This window comes from Triturus cristatus, chromosome 9 (assembly GCF_964204655.1).
Source record: "Triturus cristatus chromosome 9, aTriCri1.1, whole genome shotgun sequence".
NCBI classification, from domain to species: Eukaryota; Metazoa; Chordata; class Amphibia; order Caudata; family Salamandridae; genus Triturus; species Triturus cristatus.
The window spans coordinates 672,838,701-672,864,002 of NC_140592.1; the positions used below are offsets into that span (position 1 = coordinate 672,838,701).

The 25,302-nt window shown below is 46.7% G+C and overlaps 1 protein-coding gene across 1 annotated transcript in view; it reads right to left on the reverse strand.

Moving 5' to 3' along the window:
• SF3B2 (splicing factor 3b subunit 2) overlaps positions 1 to 25,302 on the reverse strand; it is a 355,029-nt gene that overhangs the window by 257,371 nt on the left and 72,356 nt on the right. The window contains exon 8 of the mRNA XM_085625740.1: positions 8,873 to 8,958. Within this exon, the coding sequence (XP_085481866.1) occupies positions 8,873 to 8,958 (86 nt within the window). The remainder of the gene's footprint in view (positions 1 to 8,872; positions 8,959 to 25,302) is intronic.

Sequence of the window (25,302 nt, forward strand, 5' to 3'; positions counted from 1 at the left end):
CAATGGGGGCTTGAATACTGTTGATCCATGGATATTCTAATGATTGGAAAAAAACAATGTAGGAAGCTGGCTCTGTATATACTATACCAAAGTAAGTTATAGTGTGCACAGAGTCCAGTGGAACCCCAAAGGAAGGCAGAGGTAAAAGTAGATAGCACCTTACTCTCGATTTGTGGTAGTGTGGGCGAGCAGTAAGGCTGTATCAGAGGGTAGTGTTAAGCATTTGTTGTACACACTCAATCAGCAAATAACATCACACAATTTGATAAAATATTATTTTTGTTATTTTATTTTCTAGAACCAAGCAAGCCTGGCACAGGTAAGGTGATAAATACTTTGCAGTAAATATACAGTTTGAAATGCTAGATTTAGGGGTGTTACAGGTAAATAAAGGTTGGGACCAATGAGTCCCTTCCTTGAGGTGGGCACACCCTCTATTATGCCACCCTCCAGTGGGAGGGGGGCATATGCCTCACACTGGTTGGCTGGGTCCCCCATCTGCAAGATGGTGGGGACAGAGTAGTGCTTCACCTCGCCTCCCCCACCCGAGGGCTGGACTTGGAAGAGGTAGGCACACCTCTCTTCCTCGCTTGTTTTTCCCGCAAGTTCTCCTGCCCAAAGTAGGGGTCGGAACCAGTGGGAACCAGTTGCTGAGAGCAGCAAGTGGCCTGTGGAAGCCCACAAAGGCGGCAAGCCTTTGGCGCTTCCCCTTCGTGGACCCTGCCCATGGTGGGGGTGGGGGTGGGGGGGGGGGTGAGGGGGGGGAATAAGGCTTGGCACCTCGTCCCAGGATGTGCATTGTTTCATGCCCCATGGAGCAGCAGGCTCTCGACCCAGGGGTCCAGAAACATGTCTGGTGGTGGCAGCTGAATGCAGCCACTCAGCCTGGACACTAGAGGTGGGTTAGTTTTCAGGGGGCATCTCTAAGGGGCCCTCTGTGTGCATTTTACATTAACTCCCACAATGGCATCAGTGTGGGTTTAATGTGCTGAGAAGTTTGATACCAAACTTCTCTGTTTTCAGTGTAGCCATTAGGGTGCTGTGGAGTTCGTAATGACAAACTCCCAGCACCATATCCTCTTAATGGCAGCACTGCACTTACAATGTCAAAGAATGGACTTAGACACTGGAGGGGTACAGAGCACGTGCACATGTACCCTCACCACTGATATAGTGCACCCAGCTAGAGGGGTGACTGATCTATGCCTGGGCAGTGGGTTGTAGGCATGGCACTTTGTTCTGCACCAAAACAGGCAGCCTGCAAAGGCAGTGTGTGTGTGTGTGTGTGTGTGTGTGTGTGTGTGTGTGTGTGTGTGAGGGTACAGGACCTCTAAGGGTAGCACAATAAGTGCTGCAGCCCTTAGAGGCCTTCTCTGGTCACAGTGCCCTGGGTACCTGTGGTACCATTTACCAAGGGCTGACCTGTGGCCAGGGATGCCAATTGGGTTTTGGCTTCAATGCAGTTTTAGAGAAAGAACATAGACCCTGGGTACCTGATTAGCAGGAGCCCAGGGCACACTCAGTCAAAGCACATCAGCAATTCAGCAAAAAGTGGGGGCAACCATGCAGAAAGAGGGCACTTTCTCACAGATAAAAGGTTATTTACTAATCTTTTTTTGTAGTTTGCCTATCTAATAAGGCAGATGACACTTCGATCTGTCAAACGGATTATGTTACTTACCCTGCAATCATCTGTTCTTGGCATCTAGTGCAGTAGATTCACATGCTTTGCATACTCCTGCCATCTAGTGTTGGGTCCGGATGTGTGGAAGTTGTTTTTCTTCGAAGATGTCTTTCAAGTCATGAGGTAAAGTGACTCCTCCTCTTGGTAATAGTGCGCATGGGCATCAACTCCACTATTAGATTGTTTTACCGCAGGTGGGTGAGAATGGAGTGTAATAAAGTGTCAGTAAAGAGATGTCCATGCGTATGGAAAGGTAAAACAGAACTGCAACAGCCCCAGGTGTCTGGGGAGGTGGGTGGGGACATCTGAATCTACAGCACTTCATGCCAAGAACAAATGCTTAGAGGGTAAGTAACAATCCGTTCTAGGCATGTGTGGCTGTAGAAACACATCCTTTGCATTGACTGTAAAGCAGTGCCATCCGAAAGCGGTGGCTAACCTGTGGGTTTTGCAGTTGTTTGAAAAAGTGTTTGTAGCACTGCCTGACCTACATTAGCTTGTTGGTGTGCTAGGACATTCACACAATAGTGCTTAGTTCAAGTGGGTGGTGTAGACCAGCTTGTGGTATATTACATAGGAAAGCCATGGAAGCCCCTACTTTGTGATTAGAGTGTGCAGTAGGGGGGTGAAGGTAAAGTTATTTTGGTTTTGGCTTAACATGTTTGAATGCATTTAATCATCCATCTGGCAATGCCGGATTTGGATATGGGCTTTCCTTTATGAGGGGGCGAAAAAGCAACAAAGTCATTTAGTTTTATGAGTCTTTAGTTCTGCCAATTTAATACATCAGAGCTCTTTTAAGATCTAATGTATGAAGAGCCCTTTCTGCAACAAAGTTTGGTTGAGGAAAGAATACAGATAACTCAACTGATTGGTTAAGGTAGAAAGGGGAGACCACCTTTTGAAATGAATTTTGGGTTGGTGCAGAGAACCATCATATCCCTGCGTAGCTGGAAGAATGGTTCTTCTAAAGTTAGTGCCTGGAACTTATCAACATGTCTATGTGAAGTGTTGACAATTAAAAAAAGCGAACGTCCAAGATAGGAACTGGAGGGCACAATTATGCAGTGGTTCAAATGGTGGACCCATAAGTCTTGTGAGAACAATATAAAGATTCCAGGTAATGCCGGTGGACCTTGAGATGGCCTTCCATAAAGCTTTGATGACTGGTACTTTAAACCAAGATGAGTGTTGCCTATTTTGTGGATAGGCGGCCACTGCAGCGAGATGTAATCGTATGGAAGTGAACGCAAGGCCAGAGAGTTGTAAATGTGGAAGGTAACAAACAATGTTTTGTGTTGTAGCATTAAATGGACTGATTCTGTTAGTATGAGAGTAACAGACACATCTTTTCCATTTAGCTGCATAGTATGCTCTAGTAGTAGGCTTACAAGCTTCTTTGAGAATGGTCATATAGTCAGGTGGGAGATTGAACAAACCAAATTCTATGACCTAAGAAGCCAAATTCCTAGGTTGAATTCCCTGGGATTTGGGTGCCTGATTTCTCCATGGATCTGAGTGAGAAGGTCCAGGTTGAGGGGAAGCTCCTCATGTGGAACTACTGAGAGCTGGAGTAGTGTTGTGAACCAGGGCGGTCTGGCCGATGTGGGAGCTACTAGTATGCGTGTGAGGGATGCTTGCCTGAGCTTACGAACCAGATACAGAAGAAGGAGATTCAGAAAAACAGCCAAATTTCCTTGACCAATTCATCGATAGAGCATTGCCCTTGGATGATGGGTGTGGGAAACTGGAGCAAAGGTCTGGGCATTTTATATGGTCTGTGGATGCGAACAGATCTATTTGTGGAAACCCCACTTATGGGAGAAGGAGAGGAGGACTTTGGGGTGGACTTCCCACTCGTGGACTTGCTGCCGCATCCTTCTAAGGAGGTCTGGAAATCGTTGTCCGTTCCTGGGAGGGGTTTTGCTAAGATAGGAATGTTGTGATATAGAGCCCAACACCAAATCGTCTAAGTTAGGTGTGATCACTGGAGAGATTATGCCCCTCCACACTACCCCGCTCCTCCTCGTTTTTGTACCTAGTTGCCATATTGTCCGTCCGGACTAAGACAGCTTTGCCGATCAGGTGAGGTAGTAAGGCTTTCAATGCTAGGTGAACAGCTTGAAGCTCTAGGTAGTTGATGTGGAGACCCTGGTGATTGGTGTCCCAAAGACCCTAGACTGTGAGATCCTGTAAGTCAGCACCCCAGTCTGTAAGTGATGCTTCCGTTGTTAGAATGATGCAGGGAACAGGGTTGAGGAAAGGCTGCCCTTTTAACAGGTTATGTGTGTTCTGCCACTGCTGAGAGTGATGAGTGCAGCTGTCCATCAACACTAGATCCTTTAACTAACCTTGTGACTGAGCCCATTGTTTTACTAGACATTCATGCAGCCGACGCATGTGTAACCCTGCAAGTGGGACTATGGCGATGCATGATGCTTCATCCTCAACATGCCCATGACAGTTCTTACTGTCAATTGTTGATTGGGTTGGACCTGTGGTATTAGCGTTTGGAAGTTTTGGATCCTTGCAGCATAGGGATAGGCTAATCCAACCTGTGTGCCGAGGATAGTCCCAGATACGGGTGAATCTGTAGACACTAAATGATGAGATTTTTGGAAATTGATGGTGAAGCCTACTTGATGGAGAAAGTTTATGGTACTTTTAGTGCGTTGTTGACACAGCGGAAGAGTACTGGCTTGATAAACCAGTGGTCTAGATATGGCAAGACATGGATGTTTTGTCTGTGTAAAGGTGCTGTTACTACTGCTAGGCATTTGGTGAATAATTGGGGTGCAGTACACACCCCGAACGGGAGGACTCTGAATTGGTTATGTTTGCAGGCTTTACAAATCTTAGGTATTTGCGGAGTGCTGGATGCACTGAAATGTGAAAGTAGGCAATCTTTACATCTAGGCCTCAGAGAAAGTCATCTTGCTGTAGAAGTGGGATCATGTCTTGACGGGCAATCACATGGAAATGCTCTAACAGGATTTAATTATTTAAGGGCCGCAGATCTAAGACTGGCCACAAAGATATGTCATTTTTGGGGATTAGAAAGTACTGGGAGTATACCTCAGACGTTGAAAAGAGACGGGTTCTAGGGCTCCTTTGAGCAAAATACATTGAACTTCCTGTTTGAGTAATGTTTGGTGTTCCAGAGAGAGCCTGTGAGTGTGAGGTGGAATGTCTGGAGGTGTGGTAATGAGCTCCAGACAATAACCATGTTGGATAATGTCCAACACCCAATGAGTCGATGTTATGGATCGCCAAGTGTGGAGAAACTATTGCAATTGGCCCCCAACAGAAGTGGCATGATTGGGGGAAGGAGAAGAGTCACTGCTTTGTTGTGTGCAGCACCATGTGGGGAAGCACCTTTGTCTCTACCCTTTGAGTTGTTGCCCCTGTAATAGCCTCTAGGAGAGGAGTGGTTACTCTGACCTTTGCGGTATGAGGAAGAGGCATCAGAAGATGTCATTTTTGCGCCCCCCCCTAACTCCCCCAATAGGAGGAGCAAAGAAAGGAGTTGGTGTTTGTAATGCACCAATGGACTTTGCAACTTCGGTGTCGTTTTTCATCTTCAAGAGCCTGGTCAACCCGTGGGCCAAAAAGGTGTCCCTTATCAAAGACATTTAGCAGGCTTTGTTGAATCTCTGGCTTTAAGCCAGATTTGCGCAGCCAGGCATGGAAATGCAACAAAACGTTAGTATTAATGCCCCTAGGAGTCTCTGCATAGTCAAAGGTGCCACTAATGGATGTATTAGAAATATAATTGCCTTCAGCTACATGTTCTTGCCCTCTCTTTTCATGCTCCTCTGGGAGGTGCTATGGGAGCGCCTCCATTTCATCCCAGTGGGCATGATCGTATCTGGCCAATAACTCCATGATGTTAGCAATACACTAGTGATTGGCGAATTGCGTGGCTACTATTTTGCCACAGGCATCAAAGAGCTTACTCTCCTTATCAGAAGGATGAGCGTCACTGGCAGCCAGGCAATTAGCCCTCGGACAGGTGTTGGAATAGAGAGTCGGGTGGAATTTGTCCACCGATATAAATGGGGTCAGAGGGTGAGGCCTTGTATTTTTTCTCGACACTGGGTGTGATAAAATGGGCTCGCACACGATCTTTAAAATATCACCTGTATGTTACAGCATACCCTATATAGGGAGATATTGTGTTGCCCTATGTGTTGTGAAAGGGTTTCGGAAAGGAGATCCTCTTTTATAGGCTGCTTATTTAGTGGCACCTGATGGTAAGTTGCAGCCCTGCCAATAAGCTCCTGATAAGAGGTTGTCTCATCAGGAGATAGCCTAGCAGGATACAGAACGGGATCAGTGACCCCTGGAGAGTCAATATCTTAGGCCGGCCAAGGATCAGAGGGCTGTGGTGCATTACAATTATCACCTCCTGTCCTGTGCCCACCTGGAAATGAATGCAGTGACCCCTGAGGAGTGAGGATTAAATGAATCTCTGGTAGACTGAGGGGGAAAGAATGAAGGTGGAAGGGGAATAAAGGGTGGTGGTGGTGAAGATGGTGATAGAAGGTGCAAGGGACTGGGGGCCCTGTCAGCCCTCTTCTTTTTGGGTGGCACCAGCAGATCAATGGACTCTTTGAAGGAGAACTGAACTGAAATTTGGATGAAGGTGATACAGAAACCATAGTTTTGGCCAAAATACAAACAGTGTGAGGCTGCAAGTGGATTTGCCTGTCAGGCATCACATTTTTCCTGTAATTTGTGGAGAATTGGTTCCACTGGAATACCAGAATCAGGTCTTAGTGCTGATTTGGAACTCTGAGCCGAGATGGATTTCTGTTTCGGTGCCAAGGGTGTATCGGCTTGGTAATAAAGTGGTCACCTTTGGGTGGAGTTGCAGTGCCAAGCCCGAGAGTGGGGCACCGACTAGTTTTTTAAGTGCCGATCATGGCCTGCTGGCAGTGGTGGTCCGGAAGCCTTATGTTTCTTCGGAGTCAAATGTTTTTTCTGTGGCAGGACAGGTACATCAGTACTCAAAGTACATTGACATGGTGGAAGATCCTGCATCTGGAGGTCGTTCTCTAATTCGGAGTCAGAGTCATCGACGCAAAAAAGCCTCTTCCTCTGCTTTAGAGGCCTCATGCAGTTCCTCCTCCTCATCCTCAACATTCTGGTGTTAGAAGATGTTGGCGTATCGTCGACCTCTCTCCGCTGCAGATCCCTGTGACGTGCCCTTGGGTCTTTGAATGTTTTCTTCGACTGAAACAATCGGCAGGCCTCAGAGTTTTCTTCTTTGAAGGCGGAAGACAAGCACAGGTTGCAGACCTGATGAGGGTCGGTCTGCGGGTACTTTGCGTGGCACCTAGAATAGAAGCAGAAAGTTGTCTGTTCTATTAGCAGGGCATTCTAAGGTGGAGTCAAAGGGTTGGGATTCGAAACACAAAGGTAGGAACGCATTCGAAAACAAGCATGATGAGGATAAGAGTGAATTACGAATCAAAAGGACTCGGAAACTTTCTCGAACCGGATTGCAGTAATACAGGTCTGAACTGGACGGCGGAAAAAAAAAATCAATCTAACAATGGAGTCGATGCACATCTGCAGTATTACCAAGAGGAGGAGTCACTTCACCTCGTGACTCGAAAGACTTATTCAAAGAAAAACAACTTGCAAACATCCGGTACCAACACTAGATGGCAGGAGTATGCAAAGCATGTGTATCTACAGCCACACATGCTTCGAACTTTGCTTTTTTTTAAAGCGTCAAAGTGATTTTGGTATGCAAAGCAGCCCTTAACCCCTTGCATGCCCGCCCCTTTCCCCGCCCTGTGCCGCGCTTTGCATTAGCGGGCGGAGTTCATGACGAGCTGGACTCGTCATGGGCACAGCGCCACCGCAGCCCATGACGAGTCCAGCTCGTCATGGGCACTGAAGGGGTTAAGCAAAGGGCACTCCAAAATAACAAATGACATTTTTTTTGTTTAAATACTCGCAAAGATAAAGCTGGAAGCAGGAAGGAGGGGAAAAAAAAACTCCCGCAAGAGCAAACCGAAGCATTTGCGGCAGGAGGAGAAGCACACAAGAGAGAGGAGATAGAAAGCGCATGAAAAAAGTAGTTGCCTAAAAGAGAGCAGTGGAAGGATACAAGTCACCAAATCAAAAACAACTGTAAAGAGGATATGCTTCAGAGGAGGGACAAACACAAGATGTACAAGGCAAGCCACCAAATAAGCAAGCAAGCACATGGGAGTGACACAGCCAAGCACTGGTAAGCAATAGCCAGGCTGTAAGCCCATTGTAAGTTCTTGGTAAGCCCGCAATAGGTCTTTTGCAACTGGACAGCTTGAGTTATCTGGCAGGTAAGATGTAAAAGGTATGGCTGGATGGAACGGCTGCATTATTGAAAATCCATGCAGGTAGGCAAGACATAAAAGATATCGCTTGAAAGCACAGCTGCATTGCAGTAAATCAGTGCCGCCAACAACAAAGGTTGATGGTAAGCGGCATTGTAATGCAACAAACTGGATATTTGATAAAAAAATGAAAATGCCATCCAAAAACACGGTTTCCACTACATCCAACCTTTTGGCTGAAAACATCAATTTTCAGTTTCTCAGTACTGTAAATAACAGAAGGTAGGATTTGCACAGAGCAAGATAGGGTTGAAACTGACGTTGCACTACATGTTTCTCACGAAGCACTCCATCTTTGTATTCGTTTTAATTGATATATATATATATATATATATATATATATATATACACACACACACACACACACACACACACACACACACACACACACACACACACTTACTTTACAGGTTTTGACAAAAGCAGAAAGCTACTAAGTATTTTGCAAAGTATGGCCTTTCTTCAACACAAGACCAAAAGATAGACTCATGGACTGTCATTTCTGTTTTTTGTCCAAATATTATGGATTGAAACACAAAAAGAAATGCCTTGTATGCTATATGTAATGAGCAGAAACCAAAAATGTTAACGAAAAGCTGGATGTGAAAATATTGTAATTTTCTTTTACAGCATTTGGTCAAAATAAAGTATTATATATTATTAATAGAGGGTACAATTGTACAACTTAATAGCTATTATCGGAAGAATGAAAGGGCGAGCAGACTCTGGAAACACTTCTCTCACAGATGAGTGTTAGGCATGTACATAAATAGAATGTGGGTAAACATGGCTCTATTACCTCTTTCTTAGTCATCACTGAGCCATCGTCTTCAGGATCAGAACCTGGAGTAGGGGGAGCCTCTGCAGGTTCTTTTTCTTCTGCCTCTGGAAGAATGTCAAGGCCAAGGTTATTGACACACAAAGAACCGAAACTTATTTGTAGATAAGGCAAACAAGTCCATGGTAAGCAGCAAAATATTAAATTAAGTGTAGAGTTCACATCCCATTTTACTGCTGAAGGATAGCAATCAGCTTCCACTCTAAATTGCTGTGAAACCTAACTGACATGTCGCACACACAAATCCATTTCAACAATGCATGAGTAAAGTACTCGAGAAGAAGCACAAAACACAGCAATAATTGTACCGAATACAACAGGTTTAGTCAGTTAAAAGTAGAGACTTGCAAAAATGTCAATGCTATATTAAGCACTACCCTTTACTCTCCCGCATCTTAAAATGGGCTTGCAAAATCTCCACATTTATCCCCATTAACCCGAAGGCATGCCAACTTGCTACTCGCAGGGTATCCGATCCCAGAATGTTTTAAAAATAAAAGTGAGCAAAAATGTTCATGATGCATGATCTCCTCTCTCCAAAAACATACAGCTTTGAGCTTCATCATGTGAAAAACAATTATGCTCTCATTTGACATAGTTTGATTTTCTGTATATGACTATTTCGATTATATATTAGACACATCTCTGGCTAGTGAAGGTTCTTGTATCTACACTCGACATCTTTGTGAAATAAACTGATCTGCAAATGGTCCAGGGAATATTAGGGTTAGTGAAACAAGATAAGGCACATCTCCTCTTACTTTCTTTGGATCTTGCAGAATCGCCTAAAAAATAGACTCTAAAAGAAAAACACTGAATAATCCTGCTTGGTAAGTTCTGCTGCTTCTCTAGGGGTATTAAACCATATAGCCTTCTAATGTGTGCCATAGTTCTATTCAAGGTGGTCAATACGCAGAAAAAAAAACATCAGAAGCAGACAGTTTATTGTCCTCACTTACTTTCTTACCACATTTAGTATCAGATACGAGTAAAGCAGACTTACTTTAGAACCAAAAATTAATTCTCAAAGGACTAGTAACGTTAACAGCAGAAAAAAAACAGAGGAAGGGGGTATTTTCCTTTAGGAAGGAGGCCCAAATTATGTTCAGGGCTCCTCTGTTTTGCTAAGCAGGAAATATAACTTTCACTTAACCAAATTAATACTTTTATGGAGAAAATCAGGCAACTGTGGTGTCTGGTAAGGTATAGGAAAGTAGAAAATGTTTGAAATACCTGGGGGCAACCCTGCAGTGTGACAAGATTCTTCCTCCTTTTCTTCACTTTTTAACATATGTCCCCCTCTCTTCAACTCTGATAATTGTAAAATGTAACCTTCTAGGCCAGCTTTATCTCAGGTACAGCCAAATCCTCATGGTATACAGTAAAACTTTGGCAAAATATGGAAATGGCCAAAATGATTTGAATGGCTCCAGTAATGATACCCATTTTTGTTTTACCAAGCACAACTCACCAGGACAACTCCCTTTCCCAAGCCACTTTATAATAATTATTATTATTAACAGCGCTTATAGTGCGCACAGCTACTCCAAGGAGTGTCCTGGCGCATACCCTACTGAACGGTTAGGCAGGAGAAGGCACAGTTTATTGAAAGAGCCATGTTTTCAGCTTCCTTCTAAATAGACCTGGATCAACCGGGAGCGGATTCCAGGCCACCGCACCAAGCCAGGTCAATGATCTACCGCCAGCAGCTTATTCGCGGACCACAGTTGCCTAGACAGAGTGTAGAACCTGAATCTAGATTTCAAATAGGAAGGCCCTTTGCTGTACAAGGTGGAATGTACCAGCATTAGAGTCTTAAACTTCACTCTTTTTTTACAGGAACCAGTGGAGATCACAGAGATGCAGCTTGACATTAGCCCTCTTTGGGAGGTTGAGTAGCAACCGGGCTGCCACATTCAGAATCCCCTGGAGTTTGTTGAGGAGATATCCAGGCAAGCCGGCATATAACACACTGCCATAGTCAATGCGTGATGTAACCATGGCTTGGATGACAGTTTTCCGAGCATGCACAGGCAGAAGCGGCAGGAACTTCTTTAGAGCTTTCAGAATCTCAAAGCATGTTTCTGTCAGCCTTTTGATTTGAGGCCCGAAGGACAACTTATCAAACCAAATCCCCAAGTTTTTTACTGGTTCACCTTGAGGCGTCGGAGACTGTGAATCGTCTGGCTAAAGAGAGCCAAAACTGTGGAGGGAAATTCCCAAAGATAAGAATCTTCATACATCCTCATTACATTTCAAGTGGACTTTAGCTAGTCAGTGGTAAGCTGCTGTGAAGCAGGATTTCAGATGCGTTCAATTTGCTTCATTCCCCTTATTCCAGAAAAAGTGCAGCTGTGTATCATCTGCATACGAGATGACTTTTGCCTTGAATTTGTCTGCTATCTGAATTAACTGAGACATAAATATTAAACAGCAAGGGGCTCAATACTGAGCCCTGGGGAACCCCAGTTTCCAAGTTTTGAGGGGCAGCCAGGAAGGGATCCAAATTTGTTGGATTCTATCTTCCAAGTAGGATTTAAGCCAGTTCCAGGCTAAGCCGTCCACCCCAATCTCTTGTAGACGGTTTAATAGCAGGGCATGTGGCATTGTTTCGAACGCCGCTGACAGATCCAATAAAACCAGTGCAGCCCTGCCCCCATTATCCAATGTGCCCCTGATGGCTTCAGATACCTCAGTCAGTGCAGTTTCAGTGCTGTGTAGGGCCCTAAAGCCAGATTGAGCTGGGTGGAGGAGCCCATTATGCTCAACAAACCTCGATAGCTGTTTGTTCACCTGCTTCTCAAAGACCTTACCAAAAGTTGGGAGTAAGGAAATGGTTCTATAATTTGCAGGTGTAGAGGGGTCTGCTGCAGGTTTTTTAAGCAAATGGGATAATCATAGCCTGCTTCCAGCCAATGGGCACCTTGGCTGAAGCTAAAGATAAATTAAACAGTCTATTGAGGGATGGGGGGGACTGAAGGATCGATAGGGGAGACTTATTTAAATGCAGCTAAAGAGTCTTTCCGGGAGATGACTTTAAAGCCAAATTCCTAGCAAGAGAAAAGTCAACCTCAAGATCCTGTTTACCACCACCCCCAAGATTAGCTTGAATGGTTTGGACTTTACCTGCGAAGAAACCTGCCAATTCTTCACGCCACTCAAAGGATTTTGGAGTTAGAAAGCTTTTGACAATCAAACAAAATCACTTTAGGATTGTTGCCAGAGCGGACAATACACTCCTCATAGTGGAGGATCTTAGCACTCAAAATGGAAACACAGTATTTCTTTTGCGCTCTTTCAAAAATCTTTGACACGGCTTCTCCACCATCAGGTACATCCTGCACTACAAAAACTAATGCAGCAAAACTTGTGCCCAAAACCATATACGTACCAAGCATGAATCTACACAACAGCAGCACAGATGGGTGCCCAGAGATTGCATCCTCACTACCAGAGAGCAGCAGACCACAAACTGGTGTGTGAAAATTACCAACAGTTATCTGATCACACATTCAAAATATGTAATACTTTGTCTTTTTGTTCCTTAAGTGATACTATGGTCAATCAGACACAGTATCGCTGGCCACCCTCAATGGGGAAAAAAACTTTTCTTCAGAAATGCCAGTCAGTGCCTTAGAAACATTATTTATATCCTAATCATGGTGGTAATCGAAGCTCCCTCCTCTTATTTTCTTTCTTCTCATCAGAATGTAAACAAGCATGTCACAGTCGATCTTGATGTTAATACCTGGTATATACAAAAATAATAGACTGGTTCATAGGAAGTTTACTTGGAAACCAAGCCAGCAGCTGGGCTTTGTGGCTTGTCCTGGAACAAGACTTGGAATGTGATTTCATTTAAAGTAGACCCACTTCCAGAAATGAAAGAGGCATGAACTGCAATCATCTGCAAGGGGCACAGTGCAGATTTCAGCACTGTAAAAGGGAAGCAGTCCTACACCATACAGAATTGAAACAGCACTTCTGAAATATGCGGCACATGTGACATTAGTTGGTCACACACACCTGAAATGTGGCTCCATATACTCTACAATGCCCAAATAGATGTGATGCATAGAAACATTGGAAATCACAAGTGAGGCTAAACAGACCTCAAGCAAGACCACCCATTATCCTACAACAGAAATATTGCACTGCACCATTGTCCAAAAGTTTCAACTTCATTAAAGCTACCACAGTAAACTATTCCCTATAAATGCAACACAAATCAAATACCAGCACAACAAACTTCGCACAAAATGGATCTTTTTCAGAAAAAAGATTATTAATACATCCTCTGTGAGAAGGCAATACAATTATGACACAAAGCACTGTGTGCAACCTTCCATGAGTTGTACTATCACTGGATAACCCTCTGCACAAAGATTCCTATAGGATGCAGATAATGCAAGACTCTGCTAGAGGCTTTTGGGCCATGTCCTGCTGTCTGGTGTGAAGGCAATAGTGGGGCTCCAATTTTCTGGTTTCGTTAATCCAAGTCGAGGTTATGTTGGAGGCTGCAGGCTGGCATGATGACTAAACACAGTTGGGTAGCATAACAAGCCTCTTACTCAAGTTCCTTTTCTTAGGTTTAGTCAGTACATGCATAACAATCTCCACCAGTAGTAACAGCAACACTTTCCTGGCTCAGACATTAGAATGATACTACACTAGGGGTGGTTAGATATGGACCTGATGGATAATGCTCCCACTCCTTTGAACCTAAAAAAGGCATAAAACAGGGCTGCAGGCTGGCCCCTTTTTTATTTATCATGGTCATAAATCGGCTAGAGAAGGTGCTCATCGAAATTGGTTCCGATATACCTAAAGTTGATGAAAGAGCTATTCCAGTACTTTCATATGCCCACGATGCATTTTTAATTGCTTGTACAGCTATAAGCCTCCAATGACTTTTAGACACATTTACCAATTTTATGAACAGCTTAGACTGATCCATACATTTTAAGAAATCACAAATTCTAGGTAGGTCCCGAGAACACAAAATCTTGCAATTTCTCAGCACAGGGTCATGTTTTACCCAAAGTGGAAAATTTCACATATCGGGGTCTGTTACTCAATTTGGGTCTCAGTTGGAAACATCTACTCAAGAAAAATGGAGGGACTCTACAAACAGCCATCTTGGGGTTATGCGATTTTGCCACAGGCCCCTCAAACGTCTATTAGATGTATACATGGATAAATGCGTCCCAATGGCAACCCTTGGTTATGAAATCTGGTGGTATGTCAATATTGACCCTGTCCAGGTGGTAGAAAGGAATATGCTACTTACCAGTATGCATCTGTTCTTGGCATGTAGAGCTGCAGAGTTGTACACTTAGCATAGATCGCCATCTGGTGTTGGGCCCGGATGTTTGCAGTTTGTTTTTGTTCTTGGACAGTCTTTGGAAGTCACGAGTTTGGTGACTCCTCCTTCGGTCCGTACTGCGCATGGGCTTCGGCTCCATCCTCAGATTGTTTTTCGCCAACAGGGAAATGATGGACCGTAGTAATAACAGTGAGAAACCCATGTGTTGTATCTAAATAAGATGTACTGGAACGGATACAGGTAGCCGGGGAGGCGGGTGGGCGTGTACAACTCTGCAGCTCTACATGCCAAGAACAGATGCATACTGGTAAGTAGCATATTCCGTTCGAGGCATATGAGCTGCAGATTGTACACTTAGCATAGATTATATAGCAGTACCCAACCTTAGCGGCGACCACCGGTATCCGTTGCAGCTGTTTGAAAAAGTGTCTTTAGTACAGCCTGGCCCACCCTAGCTTGCTGCTTGGAATGCACATCTACACAATAGTGTTTTGTGAAGGTGTGCGGTGTAGACCATGTGGCTGCTTTGCAGATGTCATCTAAGGGTATATTCCCTAGAAAAGCCATAGAAGCCCCTAACTTTCTTGTAGAGTGGGCTTTCGGAGGAACAGATAATGTTCTCTTTGCCTTTTGATAGCAAATTTGTATGCATTTTACAATCCACCTAGCTATCCCTGATTTAGAAATGGGGTTGCCTTTATGTGGTGGAGAGAAGGAAACGAACAATTGTTTAGTCTTCCTGAAGGGTTGCGTTCTTTGTATGTAGTATAGCAACGCCCTTTTCACATCAAGTGTGTGTAAGGCCCTTTCTGCAACAGATTGGGGTTGCGAAAAGAAGACAGGTAATTCCACTGATTGATTGAGGTGGAAGGGGGAAATGACTTTGGGCAGAAACTTCGGATTTGTGCGAAGTATGACCTTGCTGTGATGCATTTGTATGTAGGGTTCCTGTATGGTGAACGCTTGTATTTCACCAACCCTTCTAAGGGAAGTGATAGCTACAAGGAAAGCTGTTTTCCAGGTGAGAAACTGTAGCTCACATTTGTGCATTGGTTCGAAGGGCGGACCCATTAGTCGTGTAAGAACTAAATTTAGATTCCATACAGGGGAAGGTGGTGCCCTGGGAGGAATTACTCGTTTAAGGCCTTCCATGAAGGCTTTAATAGCGGGCACTTTGAAGAGTGATAAATGCTGTCTGTTTTGTAGATAAGCAGCGATCGCTGCTAGGTGTAGGCATATGGATGAATATGCCAGGTTACACCTGTGAAGATGGAGCAGATAGCATAAGATGTGCTGTATGGATGCATCTAGAGGGTTGATTGTATTGTTACGGCAGTAAATTACAAATCTTTTCCACTTTGCGGCATAGCATGCTCTAGTGGTAGGACGTCTGGCTTCCATGATGATGTTCATGCAATCAGGGGGAAGGTTAAGGTATCCGAATTCTAGGATTTCAGGAGCCAGATCGCCAGGTTGAGCTGAGCTGGGTCCGGGTGCCTGATTTCTCCATGGTTCTGGGTTAGGAGGCATGGGGATAGATGCAGTTTTTGATGTGGTACCACTGACAGTTGTAGTAGCGTGGTGTACCACGGCTGCCTGGCCCACGTCGGAGCTACCAGAATGAGTGTGAGGGAGTGCTGTTGTAGCTTCCTGACCACTAATGGAATTAGTGGGAGAGGTGGAAAGGCGTATGCAAATCTGCCTGACCAGTTCATCCATATCGCATTGCCCTTGGACAATGGGTGTGGGTATCTGGCGGCGAAGCTTGGGCATTTTTTGTTTTCGTGGGTGGCGAAGAGGTCTATCTGAGGATGCCCCCACTGTTGGAAGAATGGGTGAAGAACTTGTGGATGCAGTTCCCATTCGTGTAGTTGTTGTGTTTGTCTGCTGAGCAGATCTGCCATGGTGTTTTGTACGCCTGGAACGTGCTGTGCCAGGAGAAAGATGTTTTGGGGAATTGCCCATCTCCATATGCTCTGGGCTAAGCGGGAGAGCTGGGGAGAGTGTGTCCCCCCCTGTTTTTGTATATAATACATCGCAGTCATATTGTCTGTGCGAATGAGGACTGCTTTGCCCGAAATCTGTTTTTGGAAAGATTTTAGGGCTAGAAAGATCGCCAAGAGCTCCAGATGGTTGATGTGGAGCGATTTTTGCTGTGGCGTCCATAGACCTTGCATGGTGAGGTGTAGGAGGTGCGCTCCCCAGCCGGAGAGCGATGCGTCCGCTGTTAGAATCACCTGAGGAACCGGGTCCAGGAACGGCCGCCCTTTGGAAAGGTTTGTGGTGTTCCACCACTGCAGAGAGTGATGTGTGCGGCCGTCCACCAACACCAGATCCGTCAGCTGACCCTGGGACTGGTTCCACTGTTGTGCTAGGCACTCTTGAAGTGGACGCATGTGGAGTCTTGCATGGGGCACTATGAAGATGCAAGACGCCATCATTCCTATGAGCTTCATAAACACTCTTGCTGGAAGAGAGTGTTGAGGAAGGAATGTTTTGCGTAAGGCTTGAATGCTTGTGATTCTGGCTGAGTTTGGATAGGCAATACCCTTGGAGGTGTCTATAGTGGCCCCGAGATATTGCTTTGTGTGAGATGGTATGAGGTGGGACTTTTGGTAGTTCACCGTGAAGCCTAGCTGGTGGAGCAGTTGGATGGTGCTGTTTGTATGTTGCACACATTGGTCGTAGGACGCGGCTTTTATCAGCCAGTCGTCTAGGTAAGGGAAGACGTGAATATGTTGACGTCTGAGGTGTGCTGCTACTACTGCTAGGCATTTGGTAAACACCCGTGGTGCGGTGGTGACCCCGAAGGGGAGAACCGTGAATTGGTAATGTTGCCCGTCCACCACGAACCTGAGGTATTTCCTGTGAGAGGGGTGTATTGGAATGTGAAAGTATGCGTCTTTCAGATCCAAGGTTGTGAGAAAGTCTCCCTGGCAGAGGAGTGGGAGGACTTGCTGTAGGGTGACCATGTGAAAATGGTCTGAATGTATGTAGGCATTTAGAGGCCGGAGGTCGAGAATGGGTCTGAGGGTCCCGTCTTTCTTTGGTATTAAGAAATATAGGGAGTAGACCCCTAGATTTTGTTGATTGACGGGGACCTGCTCTATAGCGTGTTTTTGGAGGAGTGAGAGTACCTCTTGTTTGAGCAGTGTGGAATGTTCTTGAGACATTGGACGGTGCCTTGGTGGGATATTGGGTGGGGTAGATGTTAGTTCGAGACAGTACCCTGACCGAATGATTTGGGTCACCCATTTGTCCGATGTTATGGACTCCCATGTGTGGATAAAGTCTTGTAGTCTGCCCCCGACCGGAGTGGGATGGTCTGGGGGGAGCGGAGGGGAGTCATTGTGTGGGTGGGGTGGCAGAACGGGTGTTGTTGGTTTTGCCCCTGCCCTTATTGTTGTTGCCTCTGTAACCGCCCCTTTGATTGCCCTTTGAAAAGGTATTTTGAGGAGGGGACTTGTAGGAGGTAGAGGCGTTATCGGTGGAGGAGCCTCTGCCTGTGCCACGAAAGGACGAGCGTCGAAAGGAACGTTTAGAGGCTTGTGTTTGGAGTGCCCCCATAGACTTTGCTGTGTCTGTGTCCTTTTTCATCTTTTCCAACGCTTCGTCTACCTTTGGCCCAAAGAGAGTTTGCTGGTCAAAGGGGTGATTGAGTATGGACGCCTGGACTTCAGGCTTGAACCCTGAGATCCTGAGCCAGGCATGGCGACGAAGCAGGACACTTGTATTTATGGCTCTAGAAGCAGTGTCGGCTGCATCGAGGGCACACTTAATGGAGGTGTTTGTAATTAGTTTACCCTCCTGTATCAGGTCATGAGCCTTGCGCTTGTGTTTTTCTGGAAGGTGCTGCATAAGAGCCTCTAGTTCGTCATAGTGTGCTCTGTCATATCGCGCAAGCAGTGCTTGTGTGTTTGCAATGCGCCACATGTTTGCAGCTTGGGAGGCGGTGCGTTTACCAGACGCGTCCAGAAGTTTAGATTCCTTGTCTGGCGGTGGGGCTTCTCCTGAGGATTGGGAGTTAGCCCGCTTTCTAGCTGTGGAGACAACTAGGGAATCTAGGGGAGCAGGGCCCTTAATGTATGCAGGGTCTGTGGGTGCCGCTTTGTACTTCTTCTCTATTCTAGGGTTCAGTACTCTGGCCCTGACAGGGTCTTTGAACACCTCTGTAGCGTGCTTGGTGACGCCCTTAAGCATGGGTAAGATAGAAGTAGATTTGTGTTGTATGTCAAATGTATCCAGTAGGAAGTCTTCTTCCACTGGTTCACTGTGCATGTCCACCCCATGATAGTGTGCTGCTCTCTGCACTAAATGATGAAACCCTAAGGAGTCCTCTGGAGGAGACGGCCTGGATGGGTATAGGTCGTCCTGAGGTATATCTGGTATATCAGGGTTATTGTAATCCTCCCATGGGTCTGGGGTCCCTGGTGGAGTGGGATCCATTGGGGCGTCCGCCGGGTAATTGTCCGGGTCCCCGTCATCCGGATCTGGGGATGGGGCCGGATCGTAGTGAGGTGGAGGTGGCGGAGACCTGGGAGGGGGAGGGGGTGGAGGTGGTGGAGGAGGTAGGGGAGGCGGTAGTGGGGAGGGCACTCTGAGGGGAGAAGTAGCAGAGTCCTTCGTTTTGGGTGGAGGAGGAGGAGCCGGAGTATCAAGGCGTCTTTTCTTGGTAATTAAAGTCAAAAGCCCAGTCTTTGGATCTTTGGACAGAGTCTTTTGTAGAGGGTCTGGTGTAAACAGAGCCAATGGTGCCGGATCGTCTGTCGGCACCGGTGATTTCGGAACCGAGGGTTTCGATGGTTTATGTGCGCCATGCTTTTTTGAGGTCTCCGGGTGTTTCGGCGTCGAATGAGGTTTCGGCGCCGGGGCGTCGGTGCCGACAGATTTGTGTTTGGTCGGCACCGAGTGTCCAGGCTTCGGCACCGGTGGCTTTGGAGTCGAGCTGGATATTGCTTTCTTCGGTGCCGGATGCTGTTTTTCGGCACCGGGCGTCGGCTGGCTCGATCCCGAGCTGCCGTGAGACTTTGGAGGCTTCGACACCGGGCCCGTAGGTGGGGTGATAGAAGCTTTGGTTTTGGTTTTGCCCAGGCCGGCAGGCGAGGGAGTAACCGGAGTCTCTTTGGTTTTCGGCGCGGGGGTGGGAGGGGGTATAGTACTCACGGCCCGCTGCGCCGGTGTAACGTCCTCCACGTCGGAGTCGTCGGCCTCGGAAGCGCTGACGATGTCTTCCTCCTGCTCGGTGTGTGTTTGCCCCGAAGCTTCGGCGCCGTCTCCGAAGATGTCCGGTGGAGCTGCAGAGGATGAGTGCGCCATGGTGCGTCGAGCTCTTCGATCTCGGATGGTCTTCTTCGATCGAAAAGACTTGCAGGCGGGGCAGTCTCTAGCCTCGTGTTCTGGAGAGAGGCAAAGGTTACACACCTGATGGAGGTCGGTGTGGGGAAATTTAGACCCACATTTTGGGCACTTTTTGAATGGAGTCCTTTCCATCGGCCGGGACCGGAGTCGAGGAGGGCCCGAAGGCCGGTGCCGATGAACGGGATGGAGAAAGTGCCGCTTCGAGAGATGAAGATGATGATGAAGAAACTCGAAGAAACGAGGATTTTCCGTCGAGGCTGGAACCGTAGAAGTTCGAAGCCGGAGCACGAAGTATCACATCCGAGCCCGATGGCGGAAAAAAACAATCTGAGGATGGAGCCGAAGCCCATGCGCAGTACGGACCGAAGGAGGAGTCACCAAACTCGTGACTTCCAAAGACTGTCCAAGAACAAAAACAAACTGCAAACATCCGGGCCCAACACCAGATGGCGATCTATGCTAAGTGTAAAATCTGCAGCTCATATGCCTCGAACATAAGTTTTAGACAAACTTACTGGCCGTTAGTCAAGGAACTTTCACTGAAATTATTTTTTTTGCAGATTTTGTTCTTGTTTGTCCGCTTTTACTGTGGTGTTCAGTATAGCACAAGGAGGATTTACATTTCAACAGGCTCATACTTCTGGATTGTTTGCTGTTAGATGATGTAGCCCGTATCCCAGGTCTATTTACGAACCCCTGGGCCACAGTATATCGTGATCTTGCATGGGTTAAACAGGCTTTCTCCCAAAAGGTGGCTGTTGAATGGGAGATTCTGCTTCAACAAAGAAGACCATGCACAAGTATGTCCTGGTCAAATCTGTCAGTGGGATAGAGCCCTATCTCCTTCTGAACATGCCCAATAGACCTAGTTTCCTGACGTTGTTCAGGTTGGACATGTTCCACCAACTCTGTCTTCCAAAGTGAGTTGGTATTAACCATCTAATTTGACAGTTTGCGACTGTGACAACCTCTCGATTTGTGACACCATGCATGTATTACTTGTTTGCCAGAATTGTTCTAATCTTCGACAGAAGTATATCAGGCCTCTTCTGATCTCTGAACAGGTCAGACAAATTAGGCCTGCATATCTATTTTCATAGCTGCTAGTAACACCCAAAGGAATATGCTACTTACCAGTATGCATCTGTTCTTGGCATGTAGAGCTGCAGAGTCACACACTGAGGATAAGATCGCCATCTGGTGTTGGGCTCGGATGATTGCAGGTTGTTGTTGTCTTCGGAAGAAGCCTTTGGTCACGAGATAGGTGACTCCTCCCCTGGACAACAGTGCGCATGGGCATCCACTCCATCGTCAGATTGTTTTTCGCCATGATGGGAAAAGATGGAGTGTATAGGAATGAAAGAAAGGATGTCCATGTGCGATGTCTAAGTAAGACAAATGCTGGAACAGATACAGGTCCCGGGGAGGCGGGTGGGCGTGTGTGACTCTGCAGCTCTACATGCCAAGAACAGATGCATACTGGTAAGTAGCATATTCCGTTCGAGGCATATGAGCTGCAGATCACACACTGAGGATAGACTATATAGCAGTGTCTCCCCTTAGCGGTGGTCACCTGTATCCGTTGCAGCAGTTTGAAATAAAGTTTTTAGGACAGCCTGGCCCACTGAGGCCTGTTGTTTGGCTTGCACATCAACATAGTAGTGTTTAGTGAAGGTATGCGTGGTAGACCACGTGGCTGCCTTGCAAATGTCTAAGGGAATGTTACCTAAGAAGGCCATAGAAGCCCCTATTTTGCGCGTGGAGTGCGCCCTAGGGGGAACTGCAAGAGTACGTTTAGCCTTTTGGTAGCATATTTGGATGCACTTAACTATTGTGAGAAAGTGCCATCTTTCTTGCATGGTATGCCCCCACTTTTTGCTAAATTGCTGAATGTACTTCGATTGAGTGTACCCTGGGTTCCTGCCAATCAGGTGCGTAGGGCCTATGTTCCTTCCTTAAACCACACAAACTCCAAATTGGCAAACCCTAGCCACATGTCAGCCCCTAGTAAATGGTACCCTAGGTACCCAGGGCCTTGTGACCAGGGAAGGCCTCTAAGGGCTGCAGCACTCATTGTGCCACCCTCAGAGGCCCTGTACCCTTACACACACACTGCCCTTGCAGGCTGAGTGTCTGGGTGCAGGACAAAACAAAGAGTCGACATGGCACACATCACTGTGTACCATGCCCATCACCTACACTGCCAAGGCATATGTCAGCCACCCCTCTAGCTGGGTGCATTACGCCTATGGTGTGGGCACATGAGCAGGAGCCCTGTGCCCCTACAGTACCCGGGTCCATTCCTGGGCACTGTAAGTGCAGTGCTGTCATTTAAGAATACATGGTGCTGAGAGCTTGTCAAACACGAGCTCCACAGCACCATATTGGCAACACTGAAGCCTGGGAAGTTTGGTATCAAACTTCTCAGCACATTGAACCCACACTGATGCCAGTGTAGGATTTAATGTACTAAGCACCCCAGAGGGCATCTTAGAAGATGCCCCCTTACAGCTAACTTACAATCCACGTCTGCTCTGAGGCTGCCCAGGCTGCCACACAGCAGACACGTTGCTGGACCCCTGGGTGGGAGAGCCCCTGCTCTCCCGGGCCTGCAACAATGCACATCCTGGGTGAGGTGAGAAATCTCCTCCCCCAGGATGAGCAAAGGGAAGCTTCAAAGGCATGCCGCCATTTGGAGTTTCCCCAGGCCACTGCACCCCCCCACTCTGGCGGGAAGCTTGGCCGGAAACCCCATACAAGGACAGGGGATGTGCCAGCCTGCCCACCCCACCCCTCAGGTGGGGGAGGCGAGGTGAAGCACATCTCCGGGCTCTCGCCATCTTGAAGATGGGAGGCCCTACAGGATTAGGCTACTGCCCCCCTCCCACAGGAGAGAGGCAGGATAGGGGGTGTACCCACCCCAGGACAAGGACCCATTGGTCCCTGGCCTTCACCTACCTGTAACGCCCCTAAATCTAGTATTTAGGGGCACCCTGAACCTTCCTTCCTTAGATTCCAGATAGAAAACGACAAGAAGAGCAAGAAGAACAAAGACCTGCCCTGCAGCTGCTAAAAAGAGAAGAAGACACCAACTGCTTTGGCCCCAGCCCTACCGGCCTGTCGACTCTCGAACCTGCACCAGCGCGGCATCCCACGTGGCCAGCAACCTCACCAACCCCGGAGGACCTGGCTACCTTTTAGCTCTAAGCCCCTGGGACTCCCACGAGTAGAGGCTCTACTCAAGAAACCTATTTGCTATCCCTGGCACCAGCCCGGGACCGCGGACCCAACACACTCTGCACCAGCCAAGCCTGGCCAGTGCCGGAGTGGACAAAGACCCAGAGGACGACCCCACGGCGACTGTGACCCAGAGTCCGGCACCCAAGGACCCCCCTCGACATCCCGGAAGAAGCCTGCAGCCTCAGAACCAAGTGCCACCCCAGCCGCGATCAACCAGAGGGTAAGATTCCCGACGTCAAAAGGCACCCCTGCACCCGGCGCCCTGCGACCCCCTGTGCCCAATCCCGGGGTACCCACCTAACCTACAACTACCCAACTTACCTCTCGAAGTGGTGGTGGCACCTGAAACATCCTCGTCCCAGAGCCTGCAGCCTCTTTCCAAACCAGAACATTCCCATTGATTTCCATTGAGCGCCCTAAGGCTCAAAAGCACCCTGCACCCAGCCGCCCGAGTGGCCCTGGCAGTGCCCTCTCTACACTAACCTACTTCCCCACTTGCCCTGAGTAAGTGACCAGGAGCCCAGCTCCCACAGCCGCGTGGCTTGCCAGACAGCAGCCACCAACCAAGGCCCCCCTATCCCTCATAGGATAACATTGGGCCCAACTCTCTCTGCACCCGGCCGTCCTGAAACCGCTGAGGGTGAACCAACTGTACCTACCTGACACTGGGGGACCCCCGAGTCCATGCCCGGAATTTCAACACTACCAGTCGAGTACTTACCCTTAAACCGCTAACTTCATTTTCCTCATAGGGTAACATTGACTGGCTTTTTCTTCAAAAATCTTCTAAGTGTGAACTTTTCAAAACTGCAAAAATTCACCAAAAATCAGCCAAGTGACAAAAACGAATTTACTCACCTGCTCCTAGGTGAGCTCCCAGTGCTGGATCTTGGTGCCCAGCCCTGACCCTGAAAAGTACTCACAACTATACTTACCTCTAACTCATTTTTCTCCCATAGGAAACCATTGTCTGCTTTTCTGTGAAATTTCTTCTAAGTGTCTACTTTTGCAAATTTGAAATATTCTTTTAAAATCGTACCATTTCTGCAAACGAAATTACTTACCTGCTTTTGATAAGGACCCCAGTCCTGGGTCTAGGCACCCAGTCCTGGATTACTAAAGTAACGATAAAGTACTCTACCTGCAATATTTCTTGCCATAGAGATCCATTGAATGTTTTCTGTGAAATATTTTCTAAGTGCTAACTTTTGAAATAGCTAAATATTATTTAAAAATCATTACAGTTATTAAGTAGACTTTCATCACTTGATTCTGAATACTGACCCCAGGCTGGTTCTAGGAGCCAGACCTGGAATTCCAAAAGTAATCTGAAAAGTAATTTATTACAAATAACCTGAATTTACCATTGAGCTCAATGCATTGTTATGTTTAGGAAATAGGATTGTTTATTGCAACCAACTGTGACTGTTTACACAAATTTATTGCTTCAAACAAAAGTATTTATATTCAACCTCTCATTCTGAGAAAGTATATTTTTACCCCCTTTGTGGTTCTAAAAATAAAACAAGCATATATTTTATATATACAAACCATTGGCCTAGAGTTCAGTTATTGAGTGTGTGAAACCATTTGCTGACTGAGTGTGTACAATAAATGCTTTACACTGTCCTCTGGTACTGCCTTACTGCTCGACCAAGCTACCACTTTTGAGAGTAAGGTCATACCTAACTTTGACCTCTATCAGCCTCTGGGGGACTGTGGACTCTGTACACCCTGTACCTATTAGGGAACAGTATATACAGAGCCACTTTCTCACAACTATCCACCGGGCTATACCGGATTTGGAGATGGGATTGCCTTTATGTGGTGGTGCGAAAGCAACAAAAAGTTGTTTTGTCTTTCGACAAGGTTTTGTCCTGTCGATGTAATAAAGCAAGGCTCTTTTAACATCTAAGGTATGTAGGGCCCTTTCAGCTACGGAGTCTGGGTTAGGGAAAAAGACCGGTAGCTCTACTGATTGGTTAAGGTGGAAAGGGGAAATCACTTTTGGAAGAAATTTAGGATTTGTCCTAAGAACTACTTTGTTACGGTGTAGTTGTAAGAAAGGTTCCTCTAGCGTTAGGGCTTGTATTTCACTTACTCTTCGTAGGGAAGTGATTGCGATAAGGAAGGCTACCTTCCATGTTAGGAACTGTAATTCACATTTGTGCATAGGCTCAAATGGGGGACCCATAAGTCTTGTCAGAACAACATTGAGATTCCACACTGGGGAAGGTGGTAATCTTGGGGGAAGAATTCTTTTCAGACCTTCCATAAACGCTTTGATGGCTGGTACCTTAAAGAGGGACATGTGTTGCCTATTTTGCAAGTAGGCTGCCAAGGCTGCTAGGTGTAGACGTATAGAGGAATACGCTAGATTGCATCTTTGCAAGTGTAGTAGATAGCAAATGATGTTTTGGATGGAAGCATCCAATGGATGTATGTCATTATTAGCGCAGTAGATGGC